The sequence below is a fragment of the Lolium perenne genome, chromosome 4, assembly GCF_019359855.2.
Source record: "Lolium perenne isolate Kyuss_39 chromosome 4, Kyuss_2.0, whole genome shotgun sequence".
In the NCBI taxonomy this organism is placed as follows: domain Eukaryota; kingdom Viridiplantae; phylum Streptophyta; class Magnoliopsida; order Poales; family Poaceae; genus Lolium; species Lolium perenne.
Window position 1 is genome coordinate 137,355,855 of NC_067247.2, and position 17,473 is coordinate 137,373,327.

Below are 17,473 nucleotides of genomic sequence, written 5' to 3' on the forward strand. Positions count from 1 at the left end.
TGAAGTCGGGGTTCAACGATCTGTCCGATGCATAGTCATTTGACAAGAAAACCTAGAAGGGAGACCACTTGCAGCAATTGTAGTCTCACTTGTCATTGGAAGACAAATTGTCAGTTCTAGGATGAGTTGGCTGGCATGAAAGAATTCTTGTGGAGTCGTTGAACTAGGTGGTGTGCTTGTCTTTAGCAAGATGTCCCTTGTTGGGCAAGATGTTAGTTTGTAATTTTACTAATTGTATGTAAAAACTGGAATTTAAAATTTTCTTAAGATTGATCTTGTGTAGCATGTCGATATACTTATCTTCTCGATCTTCGATGTTAGTGTTCACGTTGTAGCTTTTAATTTGACTCATTATTTTGGACATAGATTTGGTGCACATGGGCACCCGTGATACTTTTTTTTAAAAGTAATTAAAAATAATATTTTTAAGTTTTAGAAAAATCTGAAAATAAATTATGATGTAGCTAGTATTGTCTCCCACAAACATGTAAACTTTCAAGTGAAAGTAATATGCATTTTGGGCTACACAAAAAAATGTGTAAATCTGAGTATAGCGATTCAACTCTTCAAAAAGGAATTCAGACTTTGTCATTTTTTTTCTTGTTCAGAAGACAAAACATTTGTAATTGAGATTTTGTACATTAGTGGGATACACCATCAGCTCCTTTTAGAATTTTATTACATAATTTCTTTTAACACATAAATATAATTGTAGAATTTTTTAATATGATAAGAGCACTGGTGCTCAGCATCTAAAATGAATTTTCACATTATTTCATCCAAATTGGAACTGAAGATATATTCTTCCTTGAAATCAGCTAGCATGTCAATGTGCTTCCTCACCGGCCCATCCTAAGCCGCTTCCGACAGTTTGCTGGCCCAGTAAAATAACCCTATCCTATACTGCTGTACTTCCCCTTCTTTGCTTCATTCCGGCCGCCGGCGCCGCATCTCCACTCGACTGATCCACTCCGTTCCGGCCATGGGTGCCTTGGCCAAGAAAATCATGGGTTGGTTTCCCTGCGTTCGCAATGGCGTCGCAAGTGCTGCCTTCGGCCACGACGACGACGACGACGACGACGACGAGGAGGACCGCATCAGCGCCCTCCCCGACGACCTCCTCCGCATCATCATCTCGCTCCTCCCCGTCAAGGACGCCGCCCGAACCGCGACCTTGGCTTCCAGGTGGCGCCATCTATGGCGCTCGACCCCGCTCCTCCTCAACGACAAGGACCTACTTCCCTCTGAGGTCACCCGCGTCCTCGCCGACCACCCGGGGCCCTTCAGCACGGTAGAAATCATCCGCTGCAGGTTCGCTTCCCACGAGCGTGCGCTCGCGGAGTGGGCTCGCCTACTCGCCTCCAAGGGCGTCCAGGACCTCGTCCTCGCCAACGGCATCGACCAACTCACCGTGGACGACCGCGTCCGGCCCCCCGTGGACATCCTCCGCTGCGCCTCGCTCCAGCGACTCTTCCTTGGTTTCTGCACGTTCCCTGACACCGCCGGCCTTCCCCGCGGCGCCGACATCTTTCCCCACCTCCACGACCTCGTCATGTGCATGATCACCATCAGCGACTGGGATCTCGACTACATTCTCGCCTGCTGTCCGGTTCTGAACCAGTTCGCCTTCGGACACAATACCCTGCCCAATCTTCTCCACCTCCGCGGCAAAAAACAACTCCAGTGCGTCACCCTCTGGAATTCCACGGCGGAAGAGGTTGCCGTGGTGGACGCCCCGCTCCTGGAGCGGCTCTTCTTGCTGGTTGAGCCTTGTGGATGTGATGGGAGTACTGTGATGCTCAAGATTGCTTCTGCACCTACCCTGCGGGTGCTCGGCTACTTGGAGCCAAGATTTCACAGGTTGCAGATAGGTGAAAATGTGATCAAGGTACGCATTACCTTCCTTCCATCAGTGTCTCAGTACATGGGATTGCAAGTGACGCGCGCGTATAGAGATGATTTATATGTATCTCTTACTCTTGTTTGTCCGTTGCAGCCTGGCACGATGCCGAGCCCAGCCACAGTGGTTCCAGGCATCAAAATATTGGCCTTTAAGGTCAATTTTGGTGTCCTGCAGGAGGTTGAGATGCTGGTGACCTTCCTCAGATGCTTTCCCAACATTGAAACACTGCACATCGAGGTGAAATCCTAGTTTATATCTCATGCAATCACCCATTCATATTACTAGGCGGAAGATTTCAGAAAACATGATCCAGTCTTTAACTGAAAAGTCATTTGCTGATATCATGTTTCAGTCTTTAACTGAACCCACCGGAAGGAACCATGCGGAGTTCTGGCAGGAGATCACTACAGTTGAATGCATCAAGTCACATGTCAAGAAGATGGTTGTCCATGAATATAGAGGGGATCAAAGCGAACTTGAATTCCTCAAGTTCATCTTCACAAGTGCGCAGGAGCTGCGGACTCTCTATGCTCTGGCAGATGATGAAACCTTCACTACGCTGGCCAAGACTACTGACATGACAAGCAAATTGGGTACTCTCTCACTTCTAGCATGGCGGCGTGACTGTAAGGTGATGCTGCTAGGCCCTAATTCTCGGAATGAGCTGACCATCCAGAAAGCATCTGATCTTACTGTCGACGACCCTTTTCACTGGTGAACCTGAGGCCGTCTATATATTGGCATGATCCAAAGCTTTTTGGTGTATCGCATAGTGTTCTACATGCCAAGTGTACTGTTCAGTTTCTAGGCAATTATATCTGCCTGTTCTTTTAGAAAGAACGTACATGAAGATATCAGTATCAACTACAAAGTGAGTATCTGGGAGTGTTTTTTTTTTTTTTTTTCGAGGGAAAAGGAATTTTATTAACTTTGGGTAGAATTACAATCAATGTCTAAAGCACCAGCCACTTCCTGGGGGAAATGACGGAGCCACACACGAGTCCATCCATGAGTTCTACCTAAATTCGCTAACAGATGACTAACATAGTTACTAGTACGATCAACCTTAGCGACTTGAACTTCCCTTTCCCCAATCATCTCCCTAATTACTTGAATTCTTGAAGCATACTTCGTCAGGTTCGGAGTGCCTTCCTTGATCAAAGTAATTGCTTCCACGCAGTCTGACTCGATCATAAACCTGCCAGTGGTAACTGTCATGGCCTGGGCAATACCCAATTCCATTGCTGCTATCTCTGCCTCTGTAGAGTCTATGCAATGTTGAAGCTGCCAACAAGCAGTGAGGATCACAGTTCCATCGTGGTCTTTGATTACTATACCTGCTCCAGCCGAATCATTGGCATAGGAGCCATCAACATTGAGTTTCAGTACACCCCTCGCTGGAGGCATCCACTTCTGCTTATTCTTCTTTTCTCCTCTACACATGTGTTTGTTAGGCTGGAACCCTGCCTGTGAGATCACCATCTTCCCCTTCTCTAAATCTGCCATGGGATGTTGCTTAATTAGCAAGAGTGAATCCAGGTAGCTCATTAAGAATCGTTTGGAGCCTTCAATCGACGGTAGAGCCTTGTCATGTGTAGTTTCATTATGTGCAAACCAGATTCTCCAGAGCACCATCAGTGTCATCACTCGCTGTTCTTCGGTGATTTGGTGCAACAACTGAAGCAGCCACTCCACCCCCGTATGGATCAGTAGGTTGTCGGCTGGCAGATTCCAAACCTCCCTCATCGCTAACCAGAGATTTCGAGCATGCTGACACCTGATGAATATATGGAAAGTGTCCTCTACTTCCTGGCCACAGATCAGGCATGTTGCTGGTGTTTCCATGCCGCGGCGTCGTTTGTTTTGTTGTGTAGCCAAGGCATTCTTTGCAATTTTCCAGCCAAGGTGCTTTACCTTCGGTGGTACTGGGCACTGCCATATTAGCTTCCAGTCTGGCCGGTGACCATCAGGCCTAGTGCTAGTCGCTTCTAATCCTTGTTGTAACATTTGGTTCTCTAGTGCCACTCTATATGCGCTTCGTACCGAGAAGGAGCCGCGCTTTTCTGGCTCCCACGCTAGGAAATCTTCATCATTTCTTCTAGATGGCTTAATTTTCAGAATTAGTGACACATCTTCAGGGAGGAAGTAGAGTTGCAGTCTAGGCACATTCCAGGTACCATCTGGATGGAGGAAGTCTGAAACCCATCGATATCTACATCTTCCTTTGACAGAAATAGGTTTGTAGTTTGGGGTTCCAGGTATCCAGGGGTCTCGCCATACACGGATGTTTGCACCATTGCCCACTCTCCATATAACACTGATACGTCTCCAACGTATCGATAATTTCTTATGTTCCATGCCACATTATTGATGTTATCTACATGTTTTATGCACACTTTATGTCATATTCGTGCATTTTCTGGAACTAACCTATTAACAAGATGCCGAAGTGCCGCTTGTCATTTCTGCTTTTTGGTTTCGTAAATCCTAGTAAGGAAATATTCTCGGAATTGGACGAAATCAAAGCCCAGGGGCCTATTTTTCCACGAAGCTTCCAGAAGTCCGAAGACGAGACGAAGAGGGGCCACGGGGTGGCCAAACCCTAGGGCGGCGCGGCCCCCCCCCCTTGGCCGCGCCGGCCTATGGTGTGGGCCCCGTGCCGCCTCTTGACTTGCCCTTCCGCCTACTTAAAGCCTCCGTGACGAAACCCCGCATCGAGAGCCACGATACGGAAAACCTTCCAGAGACGCCGCCAACGCCGATCCCATCTCGGGGGATCCAGGAGATCGCCTCCGGCACCCTGCCGGAGAGGGGAATCATCTCCCGGAGGACTCTACGCCGCCATGGTCGCCTCCGGTGTGATGTGTGAGTAGTCTACCCCTGGACTATGGGTCCATAGCAGTAGCTAGATGGTTGTCTTCTCCCCATTGTGCTATCATTGTCGGATCTTGTGAGCTGCCTAACATGATCAAGATCATCTATCTGTAATTCTATATGTTGCGTTTGTTGGGATCCGATGAATAGAGAATACTTGTTATGTTGATTATCAAAGTTATATCTATGTGTTGTTTATGATCTTGCATGCTCTCCGTTACTAGTAGATGCTCCGCCAAGTTGATGCTAGTAACTCCAAGAGGGAGTATTTATGCTCGATAGTGGGTTCATGTCTCCGTGAATGCGGAGGGGTGACAAGAACCTCTAAGGTTATGGATGTGCTGTTGCCACTAGGGATAAAACATTAGTGCTATGTTCAAGGATGTAGTCACTAGTTACATTACGCGCAATACTTAATGCAATTGTCTGTTGTTAGCAACTTAATACTGGAGGGGGTTCGGATGATAACTTGAAGGTGGACTTTTTAGGCATAGATGCAGTTGGATGGCGGTCTATGTACTTTGTCGTAATGCCCAATTAAATCTCACTATACTCATCATGATATGTATGTGCATTGTCATGCTCTCTTTATTTGTCAATTGCCCAACTGTAATTTGTTCACCCAACATGCTGTTTGTCTTATGGGAGAGACACCTCTAGTGAACTGTGGACCCCGGTCCAATTCTCTTTACTGAAATACAATCTACTGCAATACTTGTTCTCTTGTTTTCTCGCAAACAATCATCTTCCACACAATACGGTTAATCCTTTGTTACAGCAAGCCGGTGAGATTGACAACCTCACTGTTTCGTTGGGGCAAAGTACTTTGGTTGTGTTGTGCAGGTTCCACGTTGGCGCCGGAATCCCTGGTGTTGCGCCGCACTACATCCCGCCGCCATCAACCTTCAACGTGCTTCTTGACTCCCTCGGTTCGATAAACCTTGGTTTCTTACTGAGGGAAACTTGCTGCTGTACGCATCACACCTTCCACTTGGGGTTCCCAACGAGCGTGTGCTTTACGCGTCATCAAGCTAAATTTCTGGCGCCGTTGCCGGGGAACTGAAGAAAAGTTACACCACAGAGATCTCTAACTCCCACGTCAACTTTGCGCCAGCAGCTAAATTTCTGGCGCCGTTGCCGGGGAGATCAAGACACGCTGCAAGGGGAGTCTCCACTTCTCAATCTCTTTACTTTGTTTTTGTCTTGCTTAGTTTTATTTACTACTTTGTTTGCTGCACTAAATCAAAATACAAAAAATTAGTTGCTAGTTTTACTTTATTTGCTATCTTGTTTGCTATATCAAAAACACAAAAAAATTAGTTACTTGTTTTACTTTACTTAATATCATGCATGTTTTTATTTCACTAGTTTGGCATAATGGACAAGAATGAGCTTCTATTTCTATTTCCTGATTTAAAACATGGATTGTTTGATGCGAAAATTAAAAAACCTATGGAATCTTATTTGCATGCTGGTAGTAATATTAGTATGAACGCTTTGAACACCATTGTTGATAATAATATAGAAAGTTCTAAGCTTGGGGAAGCTGGTTTTCATGATCTTTTTATTCCCCCAAGCATTGAGGAGAAAATTTACTTTGATGATACCTTGCCTCCTATTTATGATAATGATATTGGTCTTTTAGTACACTTTGTTATGGAGGATAAATTTGATTATGATTACAATATGCCTCCTATATTTGATGATGAGAATAATAATGATAGCTACTTTGTTGAATTTGCTCCCACTACAACTAATAAAATTGATTATGCCTATGTGGAGAGTAATAATTTTATGCATGAGACTCATGATAAGAATGTTTTATGTGATAGTTATATTGTTGAGTTTGCTCATGATGCTACTAAAAGTTATTATGAGAGAGGAAAATATGGTTGTAGAAATTTTCATGTTACTAAAACACCTCTCTATGTGCTGAAATTTTTGAAACTACACTTGTTTTATCTTCATGATCTTGTCACTTTGCTTTTCATGAATTTATTTGTGTACAAGATTCCTTTTCATAGGAAGCATGTTAGGCTTAAATTTGTTTTGAATTTGCCTCTTGATGCTCTCTTTTGCTTCAAATACTATTTCTTGCGAGTGCATCATTAAAACTGCTGAGCCCATCTTAATGGCTATAAAGAAAGAACTTCTTGGGAGATAACCCATGTGTTATTTACCTACAGTACTTTGTTTTTATTTTGAGTCTTGGAAGTTGTTTACTACTGTAACAACCTCTCCTTATCTTAGTTTTGTGTTTTGTTGTGCCAAGTTAAGCCGTTGATAGAAAAGTAAGTACTAGATTTGGATTACTGCGCAGTTCCAGATTTCTTTGCTGTCACGAATCTGGGTCCACCTCCCTGTAGGTAGCTCAGAAAATTAAGCCAATTTACGTGCATGATCCTCAGATATGTATGCAACTTTCATTCAATTTGCGCATTTTCATTTGAGCAAGTCTGGTGCCATTTTAAAATTCGTCAATACGAACTGTTCTGTTTTGACAGATTCTGCCTTTTATTTCGCATTGCCTCTTTTGCTATGTTGGATGAATTTCTTTGATCCACTAATGTCCAGTAGCATTATGCAATGTCCAGAAGTGTTAAGAATGATTGTGTCACCTCTGAATATGTCAATTTATATTATGTACTAACCCTCTAATGAGTTGTTTCGAGTTTGGTGTGGAGGAAGTTTTCAAGGATCAAGAGAGGAGTATGATGCAACATGATCAAGGAGAGTGAACGCTCTAAGCTTGGGGATGCCCCGGTGGTTCACCCCTGCATATATCAAGAAGACTCAAGCGTCTAAGCTTGGGGATGCCCAAGGCATCCCCTTCTTCATCGACAACATTATCAGGTTCCTCCTCTGAAACTATATTTTTATTCCATCACATCTTATGTGCTTTTTCTTGGAGCGTCGGTTTGTTTTTGTTTTTTTGTTTTGTTTGAATAAAATGGATCCTAGCATTCACTTTATGGGAGAGAGACACGCTCCGCTGTAGCATATGGACAAGTATGTCCTTGGTTTCTACTCATAGTATTCATGGCGAAGTTTCTCCTTCGTTAAATTGTTATATGGTTGAAATTGGAAAATAATACATGTAGTAATTGCTAAAAATGTTTTGGGTAATGTGATACTTGGCAATTGTTGTGCTCATGATTAAGCTCTTGCATCATATGCTTTGCACCCATTAATGAAGAAATACATAGAGCATGCTAAAATTTGGTTTGTATATTTGGTTTCTCTAAGGTCTAGATAATTTCTAGTATTGAGTTTGAACAACAAGGAAGACGGTGTAGAGTCTTATAATGTTTTCAATATGTCTTTTATGTGAGTTTTGCTGTACGGGTTCATCCTTGTGTTTGTTTCAAATAAGCCTTGCTAGCCTAAACCTTGTATCGAGAGGGAATACTTCTCATGCATCCAAAATACTTGAGCCAACCACTATGCCATTTGTGTCCACTATACCTACCTACTACATGGTATTTTCTGCCATTCCAAAGTAAATTGCTTGAGTGCTACCTTTAAAATTCCATCATTCACCTTTGCAATATATAGCTCATGGGACAAATAGCTTAAAAACTATTGTGGTATTGAATATGTAATTATGCACTTTATCTCTTATTAAGTTGCTTGTTGTGCGATAACCATGTTTACTGGGGACGCCATCAACTTTTCATTGTTGAATTTCATGTGAGTTGCTATGCATGTTCGTCTTGTCTGAAGTAAGGGCGATCTACACTGAGTTGAATGGTTTGAGCATGCATATTGTTAGAGAAGAACATTGGGCCGCTAACTAAAGCCATGATCCATGGTGGAAGTTTCAGTTTTGGACAAACATCCTCAAATCTCTAATGAGAAAAGAATTAATTGTTGTTGAATGCTTAAAGCATTAAAAGAGGAGTCCATTATCTGTTGTCTATGTTGTCCCGGTATGGATGTCTAAGTTGAGAATAATCAAAAGCGAGAAATCCAAATGCGAGCTTTCTCCTTAGACCTTTGTACAAAGGCATAGAGGTACCTTTGTGATACTTGGTTAAAGCATATGTATTGCGGTGATAATCCAGGTAGTCCAAGCTAATTAGGACAAGGTGCGGGCACTATTAGTACACTATGCATGAGGCTTGCAACTTATAAGATATAATTTACATGATGCATATGCTTTATTACTACCGTTGACAAAATTGTTTCATGTTTTCAAAATCAAAGCTCTAGCACAAATATAGCAATCGATGCTTTTTCCTCTATGGAGGACCATTCTTTTACTTTCAATGTTGAGTCAGTTCACCTATTTCTCTCCACCTCAAGAAGCAAACACTTGTGTGAACTGTGCATTGATTCCTACATACTTGCTTATTGCACTTATTATATTACTCTATGTTGACAATATCCACGAGATATACATGTTACAAGTTGAAAGCAACCGCTGAAACTTAATCTTCTTTTGTGTTGCTTCAATGCTTTTACTATGAATTATTGCATTATGAGTTAACTCTTATGCAAGACTTATTGATGCTTGTCTTGAAGTGCTATTCATGAAAAGTCTTTGCTTTATGATTCACTTGTTTACTCATGTCATATACATTGTTTTGATCGCTGCATTCACTACATATGCTTTACAAATAGTATGATCAAGATTATGATGGCATGTCACTCCAGAAATTATCTGTGTTATCGTTTTACCTGCTCGGACGAGCAGAACTAAGCTTGGGGATGCTGATACGTCTCCAACGTATCGATAATTTCTTATGTTCCATGCCACATTATTGATGTTATCTACATGTTTTATGCACACTTTATGTCATATTCGTGCATTTTCTGGAACTAACCTATTAACAAGATGCCGAAGTGCCAGTTGCTGTTTTCTGCTGTTTTTGGTTTCAGAAATCCTAGTAAGGAAATATTGTCGGAATTGGACGAAATCAAAGCCCAGGGGCCTATTTTTCCACGAAGCTTCCAGAAGTCCGAAGACGAGACGAAGAGGGGCCACGGGGTGGCCAAACCCTAGGGCGGCGCGGCCCCACCCCTGGCCGCGCCGGCCTATGGTGTGGGCCCCCCGTGCCGCCTCTTGACTTGCCCTTCCGCCTACTTAAAGCCTCCGTGACGAAACCCCCGACCGAGAGCCACGATACGGAAAACCTTCGAGAGACGCCGCCAACGCCGATCCCATCTCGGGGGATCCAGGAGATCGCCTCCGGCACCATGCCGGAGAGGGGAATCATCTCCCGGAGGACTCTACGCCGCCATGGTCGCCTCCGGTGTGATGTGTGAGTAGTCTACCCCTGGACTATGGGTCCATAGCAGTAGCTAGATGGTTGTCTTCTCCCCATTGTGCTATCATTGTCGGATCTTGTGAGCTGCCTAACATGATCAAGATCATCTATCTGTAATTCTATATGTTGCGTTTGTTGGGATCCGATGAATAGAGAATACTTGTTATGTTGATTATCAAAGTTATATCTATGTGTTGTTTATGATCTTGCATGCTCTCCGTTATTAGTAGATGCTCTGGCCAAGTTGATGCTAGTAACTCCAAGAGGGAGTATTTATGCTCGATAGTGGGTTCATGTCTCCGTGAATCTGGAGGGGTGACAAGAACCTCTAAGGTTATGGATGTGCTGTTGCCACTAGGGATAAAACATTAGTGCTATGTTCAAGGATGTAGTCACTAGTTACATTACGCGCAATACTTAATGCAATTGTCTGTTGTTAGCAACTTAATACTGGAGGGGGTTCGGATGATAACCTGAAGGTGGACTTTTTAGGCATAGATGCAGTTGGATGGCGGTCTATGTACTTTGTCGTAATGCCCAATTAAATCTCACTATACTCATCATGATATGTATGTGCATTGTCATGCTCTCTTTATTTGTCAATTGCCCAACTGTAATTTGTTCACCCAACATGCTGTTTGTCTTATGGGAGAGACACCTCTAGTGAACTGTGGACCCCGGTCCAATTCTCTTTACTGAAATACAATCTACTGCAATACTTGTTCTACTGTTTTCTGCAAACAATCATCTTCCACACAATACGGTTAATCCTTTGTTACAGCAAGCCGGTGAGATTGACAACCTCACTGTTTCGTTGGGGCAAAGTACTTTGGTTGTGTTGTGCAGGTCCCACGTTGGCGCCGGAATCCCTGGTGTTGCGCCGCACTACATCCCGCCGCCATCAACCTTCAACGTGCTTCCTGACTCCTACTGGTTCGATAAACCTTGGTTTCTTACTGAGGGAAACTTGCTGCTGTACGCATCACACCTTCCACTTGGGGTTCCCAACGAGCGTGTGCTTTACGCGTCATCAAACACCTTGTTTCAACAATTGCAATCCATATTCAATTGCGTGCCAAGTAGATGATCCATTACCTGTAAACACGGTATCAACTAGAAAGCCATTAGGATAGTATTTTGCTTTCAAAAGCTGAGAGCATAAGGAATTAGGGAACTCAATCAGCCGCCAGGCTTGGCGAGCTAGTAGTGCTTGGTTAAACAGCCTCATATCCCGAAATCCCATGCCACCTTTATCCTTTGGCCGCAGCATGGTATCCCAAGAGATCCAGTGTGTTTTCCTTTTTCCCTTGTCCGCACCCCACCAGTAATTGATACGTCCAAAACGTATCTACTTTCCCGAACACTTTTGCTATTGTTTTGCCTCTAATTTGTGTATTTTGGATGCAACTAACATGGACTAACGCTGTTTTCAGCAGAACTGCTCTGGTGTCTCGTTTTTGTGCAGAAATCCAACTTTCGGGAAAAACCTCGGAATTTATGCAGAAGGCCCTATTTTCCCAGAGAACTGACGGAGCCAGAAGGACAAACCAGGTGGAGGCCCGAGGGCCCCACACCATAGGGCGGCGCGGCCCAGGGGGGCCCGCGCGGCCATGTGGTCGGGCCCCCGCGGCCGGCCGCCGCCGCCCTCCTTCGGACTATTTATCGGCCTCGACCTAAAACGCACGGGAGAAGTCGAAGTCGCCGAAACCCTCCAGAACGCCGCCACATCGCGAAACTCCGTCGCGGGAGCCAGAAGTCTCCGTTCTGGCACTCCGCCGGGACGGGGAATTGGAGGAGATCATCGCCGCCATCACCGCCAACGCCTCTACATCAACCAGCCATGTTTCCCCCATCCATGTGTGAGTAATTCCCCCGCTGTAGGCCGAAGGGTATGGTAGGGATTGGATGAGATTGGTCATGTAATAGCATAAGATTGTTAGGGCATAGTGCCTAGTGTCCATAATTGGTACTTTGATGATATTGTTGCAACTTGTTATGCTTAATGCTTGTCACTAGGGCCCGAGTGCCATGATCTCAGATCTGAACATGTTATTGTTTCATCATGATATTCATTGTTTATTGATCTTACCTGCAAGTTGTATACACATGTCGCTGTCCGGAACCGATGGCCCCGAAGTGACAGAAATCGGGACAACCGGAGGGAATGGTAGCGATGTGAGGATCACATGTGTTCACGGAGTGTTAATGCTTTGCTCTGGTACTCTATTAAAAGGAGTACCTTAATATCCAGTAGTTTCCCTTGAGGCCCGGCTGCCATCGGCTGGTAGGACAAAAGATGTTGTGCAAGTTTCTCATTGCGAGCACGCACGACTATATATGGAACACATGCCTATTGATTGCTTTGTACTTGGACACCGTTTTATTATTATCTGCAAATGCCCTACTATGATTGTTACATGAGTTTCTCTCATCCATGCAACGCCCGTCATCCGTCTCCGTGCCTACAGTATTTTAATCCTGCTGTTTACTAAAATCACTACTGCTGTCTCATTACTCGCTGCTGTTATTTCACTATCGCTATCGCTATAAAACTGTTACTACTGATAAACTCTTGCGAGCAAGTCTGTTTCCAGGTGCAGCTGAATTGACAACTCCGCTGTTAAGGCTTCCAAGTGTTCTTTGTCTCCCCTTGTGTCGAATCAATAAATTGGGTTTTACTTCCCTCGAAGACTGTTGCGATCCCCTATACTTGTGGGTCATCAAGACTATTTTCTGGCGCCGTTGCCGGGGAGCATAGCTTTATTTGGAAGTTCACTTGGATTAATATTGTTCGCTGCAAATTCTCCATCATGGGTAAACCTCGCGATAGTAAGGTCGCCATATTACCATCCACTACAAGAAAAGGTACAATTCTGAATACCTCCGCTACACTTGATTCACCATCTGTGATTGATAAACTTGTTTCACCGCCACATGCTTCACATGCGGGTACTTCTGCTGAATCTGAAAACTCCCATGATATTGATAATGTTTCTGCTGTGCTTGATGATAGTGGTTCTTTGGGATCCTTTCTAGATGCTACGATTGCTAGGTCTAGACAAATTGAAAATACTGAAACTCCTAATGCTACTACACCTGTTAATTCACCTGAACTTGATTATTTTAGTGATGATCCTGATGAAGATTATGTGGAGCTTAATGATGATTTTATTGAAAAATGCAATGCTACTACTGATGCAAGAAAAATTAAAAAGTTACTTGCGTAACATGCTGTTAGATATAAAGCTGTCTCCTGATCCTAAGTTTGCCACATCTCCCATAAACATTAAGGATAAAGATTATGATTTTTCTCTTGATCTATCTCATATAGCTATTGTTGAGAAAACACCCTTTTGTGGTACTGAAAAAGAGAGTGCTGTTGAACACATGATTGAGTTATCTACTCTAAGTAGCTTGTTTTCTGATGATGTCAAGATGCGTACTTACTTTGTTGCTAAAATCTTTCCATTCTCATTAAAGGATGACGCTAAAACTTGGTATAATAGTTTGCCACCTAATTCTATTAAAAGTCCAAAAGAATTGCTTGATGTTTTCTTCCGTAAATACTTTCCTGCTGGTGCTCAACATATTGCTTTGCAGAGAATTTATAATTTTAACCAGGAAGATGGAGAGAAATTGCCTGAGGCTTGGGCGAGGTTTTGCTCTCTTATTAGAGCTCGGCCTGATCATGATTTGGAAAAGCATGATTTACTTGATATATTTTATAGCGGACTAACCATTGAGTCTAGGGCATACCTGGATAGTTGTGCTGGTTGTGTTTTCAGGAAAAGAACTCCAGACGACGCTGAAGAATTATTGGCTAAAATAGGCCGGAATCATGATGATTGGACTACACCTGAACCAACTCCAACGCCAATATTGAAGAAGAGAGGTTTAATTAAATTGAATGATGAAGATATGAGGGAAGCCAAGAAGTCTCTCAAGGAGAAAGGTATTAAATCTGAAGATGTGAAGAATCTTCCTCCCATAGAAGATATATGTGAGATAATTCCCCCTTCATCCATGATTGAGGTAAACTCCCTTCAACGCTTTACTAGGGAAGATATTCCGTATTCGAAACCTCCTGCACAATGCTTAGATGAGTTTGATAATTATATTGTTAAGCAAGAAAATTTTAATATGGGAGTAGAGAATCATTTAATGGAAAATTCTCGAGCTATTAGTGAATTACATGATATTGTAGAGAGAACCTCCAATGATGTTAAGATGCTTGTTAAACATTTTCATATGGTTCAAACTCAAATTGATCAACTCACTAAAGTGCAAAATGACTTGTTAGGGAACAATTCTAAAGAGAAACATGCTTATAAAGTAACAACTAGAGGTGGTGTCTCTACCCAGGATCCTCTATATCCTGAAGGGCATCCCAAAAGAATTGAACAAGATTCTCAACACATTGAACCTAGTGCTCATTCTAAGAAGAAAAAGAAGAAGAAACATAAAAATGTTGTAGAATCCTCTGAACCTGCTAATGATCCTAATAGTATTTCTATTTCTGATGCTGAAACTGAAAGTGGTAATGAACATGATAAAGATAATGATAAGAATGATACTCCTGATAAAGAAGAGGTTGAAGAAGAACCTGAAAAGCATGCTAAAAATAAAAAGTACACTAAAGAAGATTTTATTGCTGAGAAACATGGTAATGAAAGAGAACCTTGGGTGCAAAAGCAAATGCCTTTTCCTGCTAAGAAACTAAAATCAAAGGAAGAAGAACACTATAATAAATTTTGCGATTGGATGAAACCTTTATTCTTGCAAATCCCTTTGACTGATGCTATTAAATTGCCTCCTTATTCAAAGTATATGAAAGATATTGTTACTAACAAAAGGAAAATCCCCAATGAGGAAATTTCCACTATGCTTGCTAATTACTCTTTCAATGGCAAAGTGCCAAAGAAGTTGGGCGACCCAGGTATACCTACTATTCCTTGTTCTATTAAGAATAATTATGTTAAAACTGCTCTATGTGACTTGGGAGCCGGTGTTAGTGTTATGCCTTTTTCTCTTTACAAGAGACTTTACTTAGATAAGTTGATACCTACTGATATATCTTTGCAAATGGCTGATAAATCTACTGCTATTCCTGTTGGTATATGTGAGGATGTTCCTGTTCAAGTTACTACTAACTGCTTGATATTAACTGATTTTGTTGTGTTGGAAATGCCTGAAGATGATAATATGTCTATTATTCTTGGGAGATCTTTTCTTAACACCGCAGGGGCTGTTATTGATTGCAATAAAGGAAAGGTTACTTTCAATATTGATGATAAGGAGCATACCGTTTATTTCCCCAAGAAGATTGATAAAGTATGTGGAGTTAATACTATTTCTAATGTGAGAACTATCAAAGTGGGAACTATTGATTGTCCTATATATGAGCCTAGGGAAGAATATCAAACTCTCGTGATTGGATCCATATCAATACAATTCAAGGTAACATGATTGATTTGAGGTTTATTTCTTCTTATGCTATGTAAAATTTATTTGGTGGCAAGACTTGATCAACCTTGTTAACGAATACTTTTTATATGCATAGAGGAGGTAAACAACATCTCTTTCTTCCTCCACTTGCTCTAGTTGCTGTAGCACTTTTAATTTACAAAGTTCCTTAGTTAATTGGAGATTTCAAAAAATTTCCTGGCCAGTAATAATAAATTAAATACCCAGAAATGTGCATTTTTCAAAGTTTTCAAAAATTCACAAAAATTATACCGTTGGTCCTATTTTTCGACGAGGCACCTGGGAGCACCAGAGGATGACCTGTGGGGCACCAGAGGGTGCCACACCACAGGCCGGCGCGGCCAAGGAGGGGGGCGCGCCACCCTGTGGTGTGGGCCCCTCCTTGCCCCACTTTGCCATCTCTTTCTCCCAGCACCTTCTCTCTCCCGAAAAAACTCGTACCAGGTTCCTCTCACTCGCGTTTTTGCTCCAGAGCTCCAGATTTTTCGATCTCTTTGCTCAGCCCAGATTTCTTGCTGAAATTTGGCACATTTGCTCCTTGGTATGTGACTCCTCCACCCATCCAAGTAGAATTTTGTTTGGTTGAGTATATCTTGAATATTTTGCTGCTGTAGGTAACATGTTTAGTGAGCTTGCATGCTTGTTCTAAGTGGTAGAAACTAGTTTTGATGCATGATTAGTACTCTAGCAAGTTCCTATAGTAGTTCCCCTTGATTATATGTCACCAAATCAAATTTTTATATTGTTTGTTGAAATTTCAGAAAATGGAGTGGAATAGATATCAATTGAACCAACAAGAATTGGAAGTCCAACAAGTTATGAGGGTGAACCGTGAAGAGGGAGTATACCCCTCTTACTACCCGTGCGCGGATTTCATGAGAAGCGCGGGAATATTTGAAGATGTTCAAAGTCTAATTTCTCGTGCAGGGCTGAGTGACTTTGTTGAAGGAGAGCCAAGAAAATATGCAAAATTAACTATGTCTTTTGTGCAGGACTTTAAGTTCAATTGGTCGCGATCTAACCCCACGGTCCAGTATAAAATTTACAATAAAGCCGTCAACTTGCCATTCAGTGATTTTTGTGCAGCAATTAGAGTACCGTGATGTCTACGTTCCCCCTCCTTTCCTGTAGACAGTGTTGGGCCTCCAAGAGCAGAGGTTTGTAGAACAGCAGCAAGTTTTCCCTTAAGTGGATCACCCAAGGTTTATCGAACTCAGGGAGGAAGAGGTCAAAGATATCCCTCTCATGCAACCCTGTAACCACAAAGCAAGAAGTCTCTTGTGTCCCCAACACACCAAATAGGTGCACTAGTTCGGCGAAGAGATAGTGAAATACAGGTGGTATAAATATATATGAGCAGTAGCAACGGTGCCAGAAAATAGCTTGCTGGCGTGTAGTTGATGGTGGTAGTATTGCAGCAGTAGTGTAAAGAAACAAGAAACAAGCAGCGATAGCAGTATTTAGGAACAAGGCCTAGGGATTACACTTTCACTAGTGGACACTCTCAACATTGATCACATAACAGAATAGATAAATGCATACTCTACACTTTTGTTGGATGATGAACACATTGCGTAGGATTACACGAACCCTCAATGCCGGAGTTAACAAGCTCCACAATAATGCTCATGTTTTAGTAACCTTGTAGTGTAAGATAGATCAACAGACTAAACCAAGTACTAACATAGCATGCGCACTGTCACCTTCATGCATATGTAGGAGGAATAGATCACATCAATACTATCATAGCAATAGTTAACTTCGCAATCTACAAGAGATCATGATCATAGCATAAACCAAGTACTAACACGGTGCACACACTGTCACCTTTACACACGTGCAGGAGGAATAAAACTACTTTAATAACATTGCTAGAGTAGCACATAGATAGTAGTGATACAAAACTCATATGAATCTCAATCATGTAAAGCAGCTCATGAGA

General features: G+C 42.5%; 2 protein-coding genes across 2 annotated transcripts; one reads left to right on the forward strand and one right to left on the reverse strand.

Moving 5' to 3' along the window:
* The first annotated feature begins 914 nt into the window (after positions 1-914).
* LOC127294005 (F-box/FBD/LRR-repeat protein At1g13570) lies at positions 915-2,793 on the forward strand. The gene is made up of 3 exons (XM_051323735.2): positions 915-1,888; positions 1,997-2,140; positions 2,256-2,793. The coding sequence occupies exons 1-3, from the start codon at positions 983-985 to the stop codon at positions 2,619-2,621; spliced, it is 1,416 nt and encodes a 471-aa protein (XP_051179695.1). The 5' UTR covers positions 915-982; the 3' UTR covers positions 2,622-2,793.
* A 63-nt stretch (positions 2,794-2,856) lies between these two features.
* Positions 2,857-3,649, reverse strand: LOC139839139 (uncharacterized). The gene is made up of 2 exons (XM_071829184.1): positions 3,014-3,649; positions 2,857-2,922 (listed from the first exon to the last, which is right to left on the reverse strand). The coding sequence occupies exons 1-2, from the start codon at positions 3,647-3,649 to the stop codon at positions 2,857-2,859; spliced, it is 702 nt and encodes a 233-aa protein (XP_071685285.1).
* Between the last annotated feature and the right edge of the window lie 13,824 nt (positions 3,650-17,473).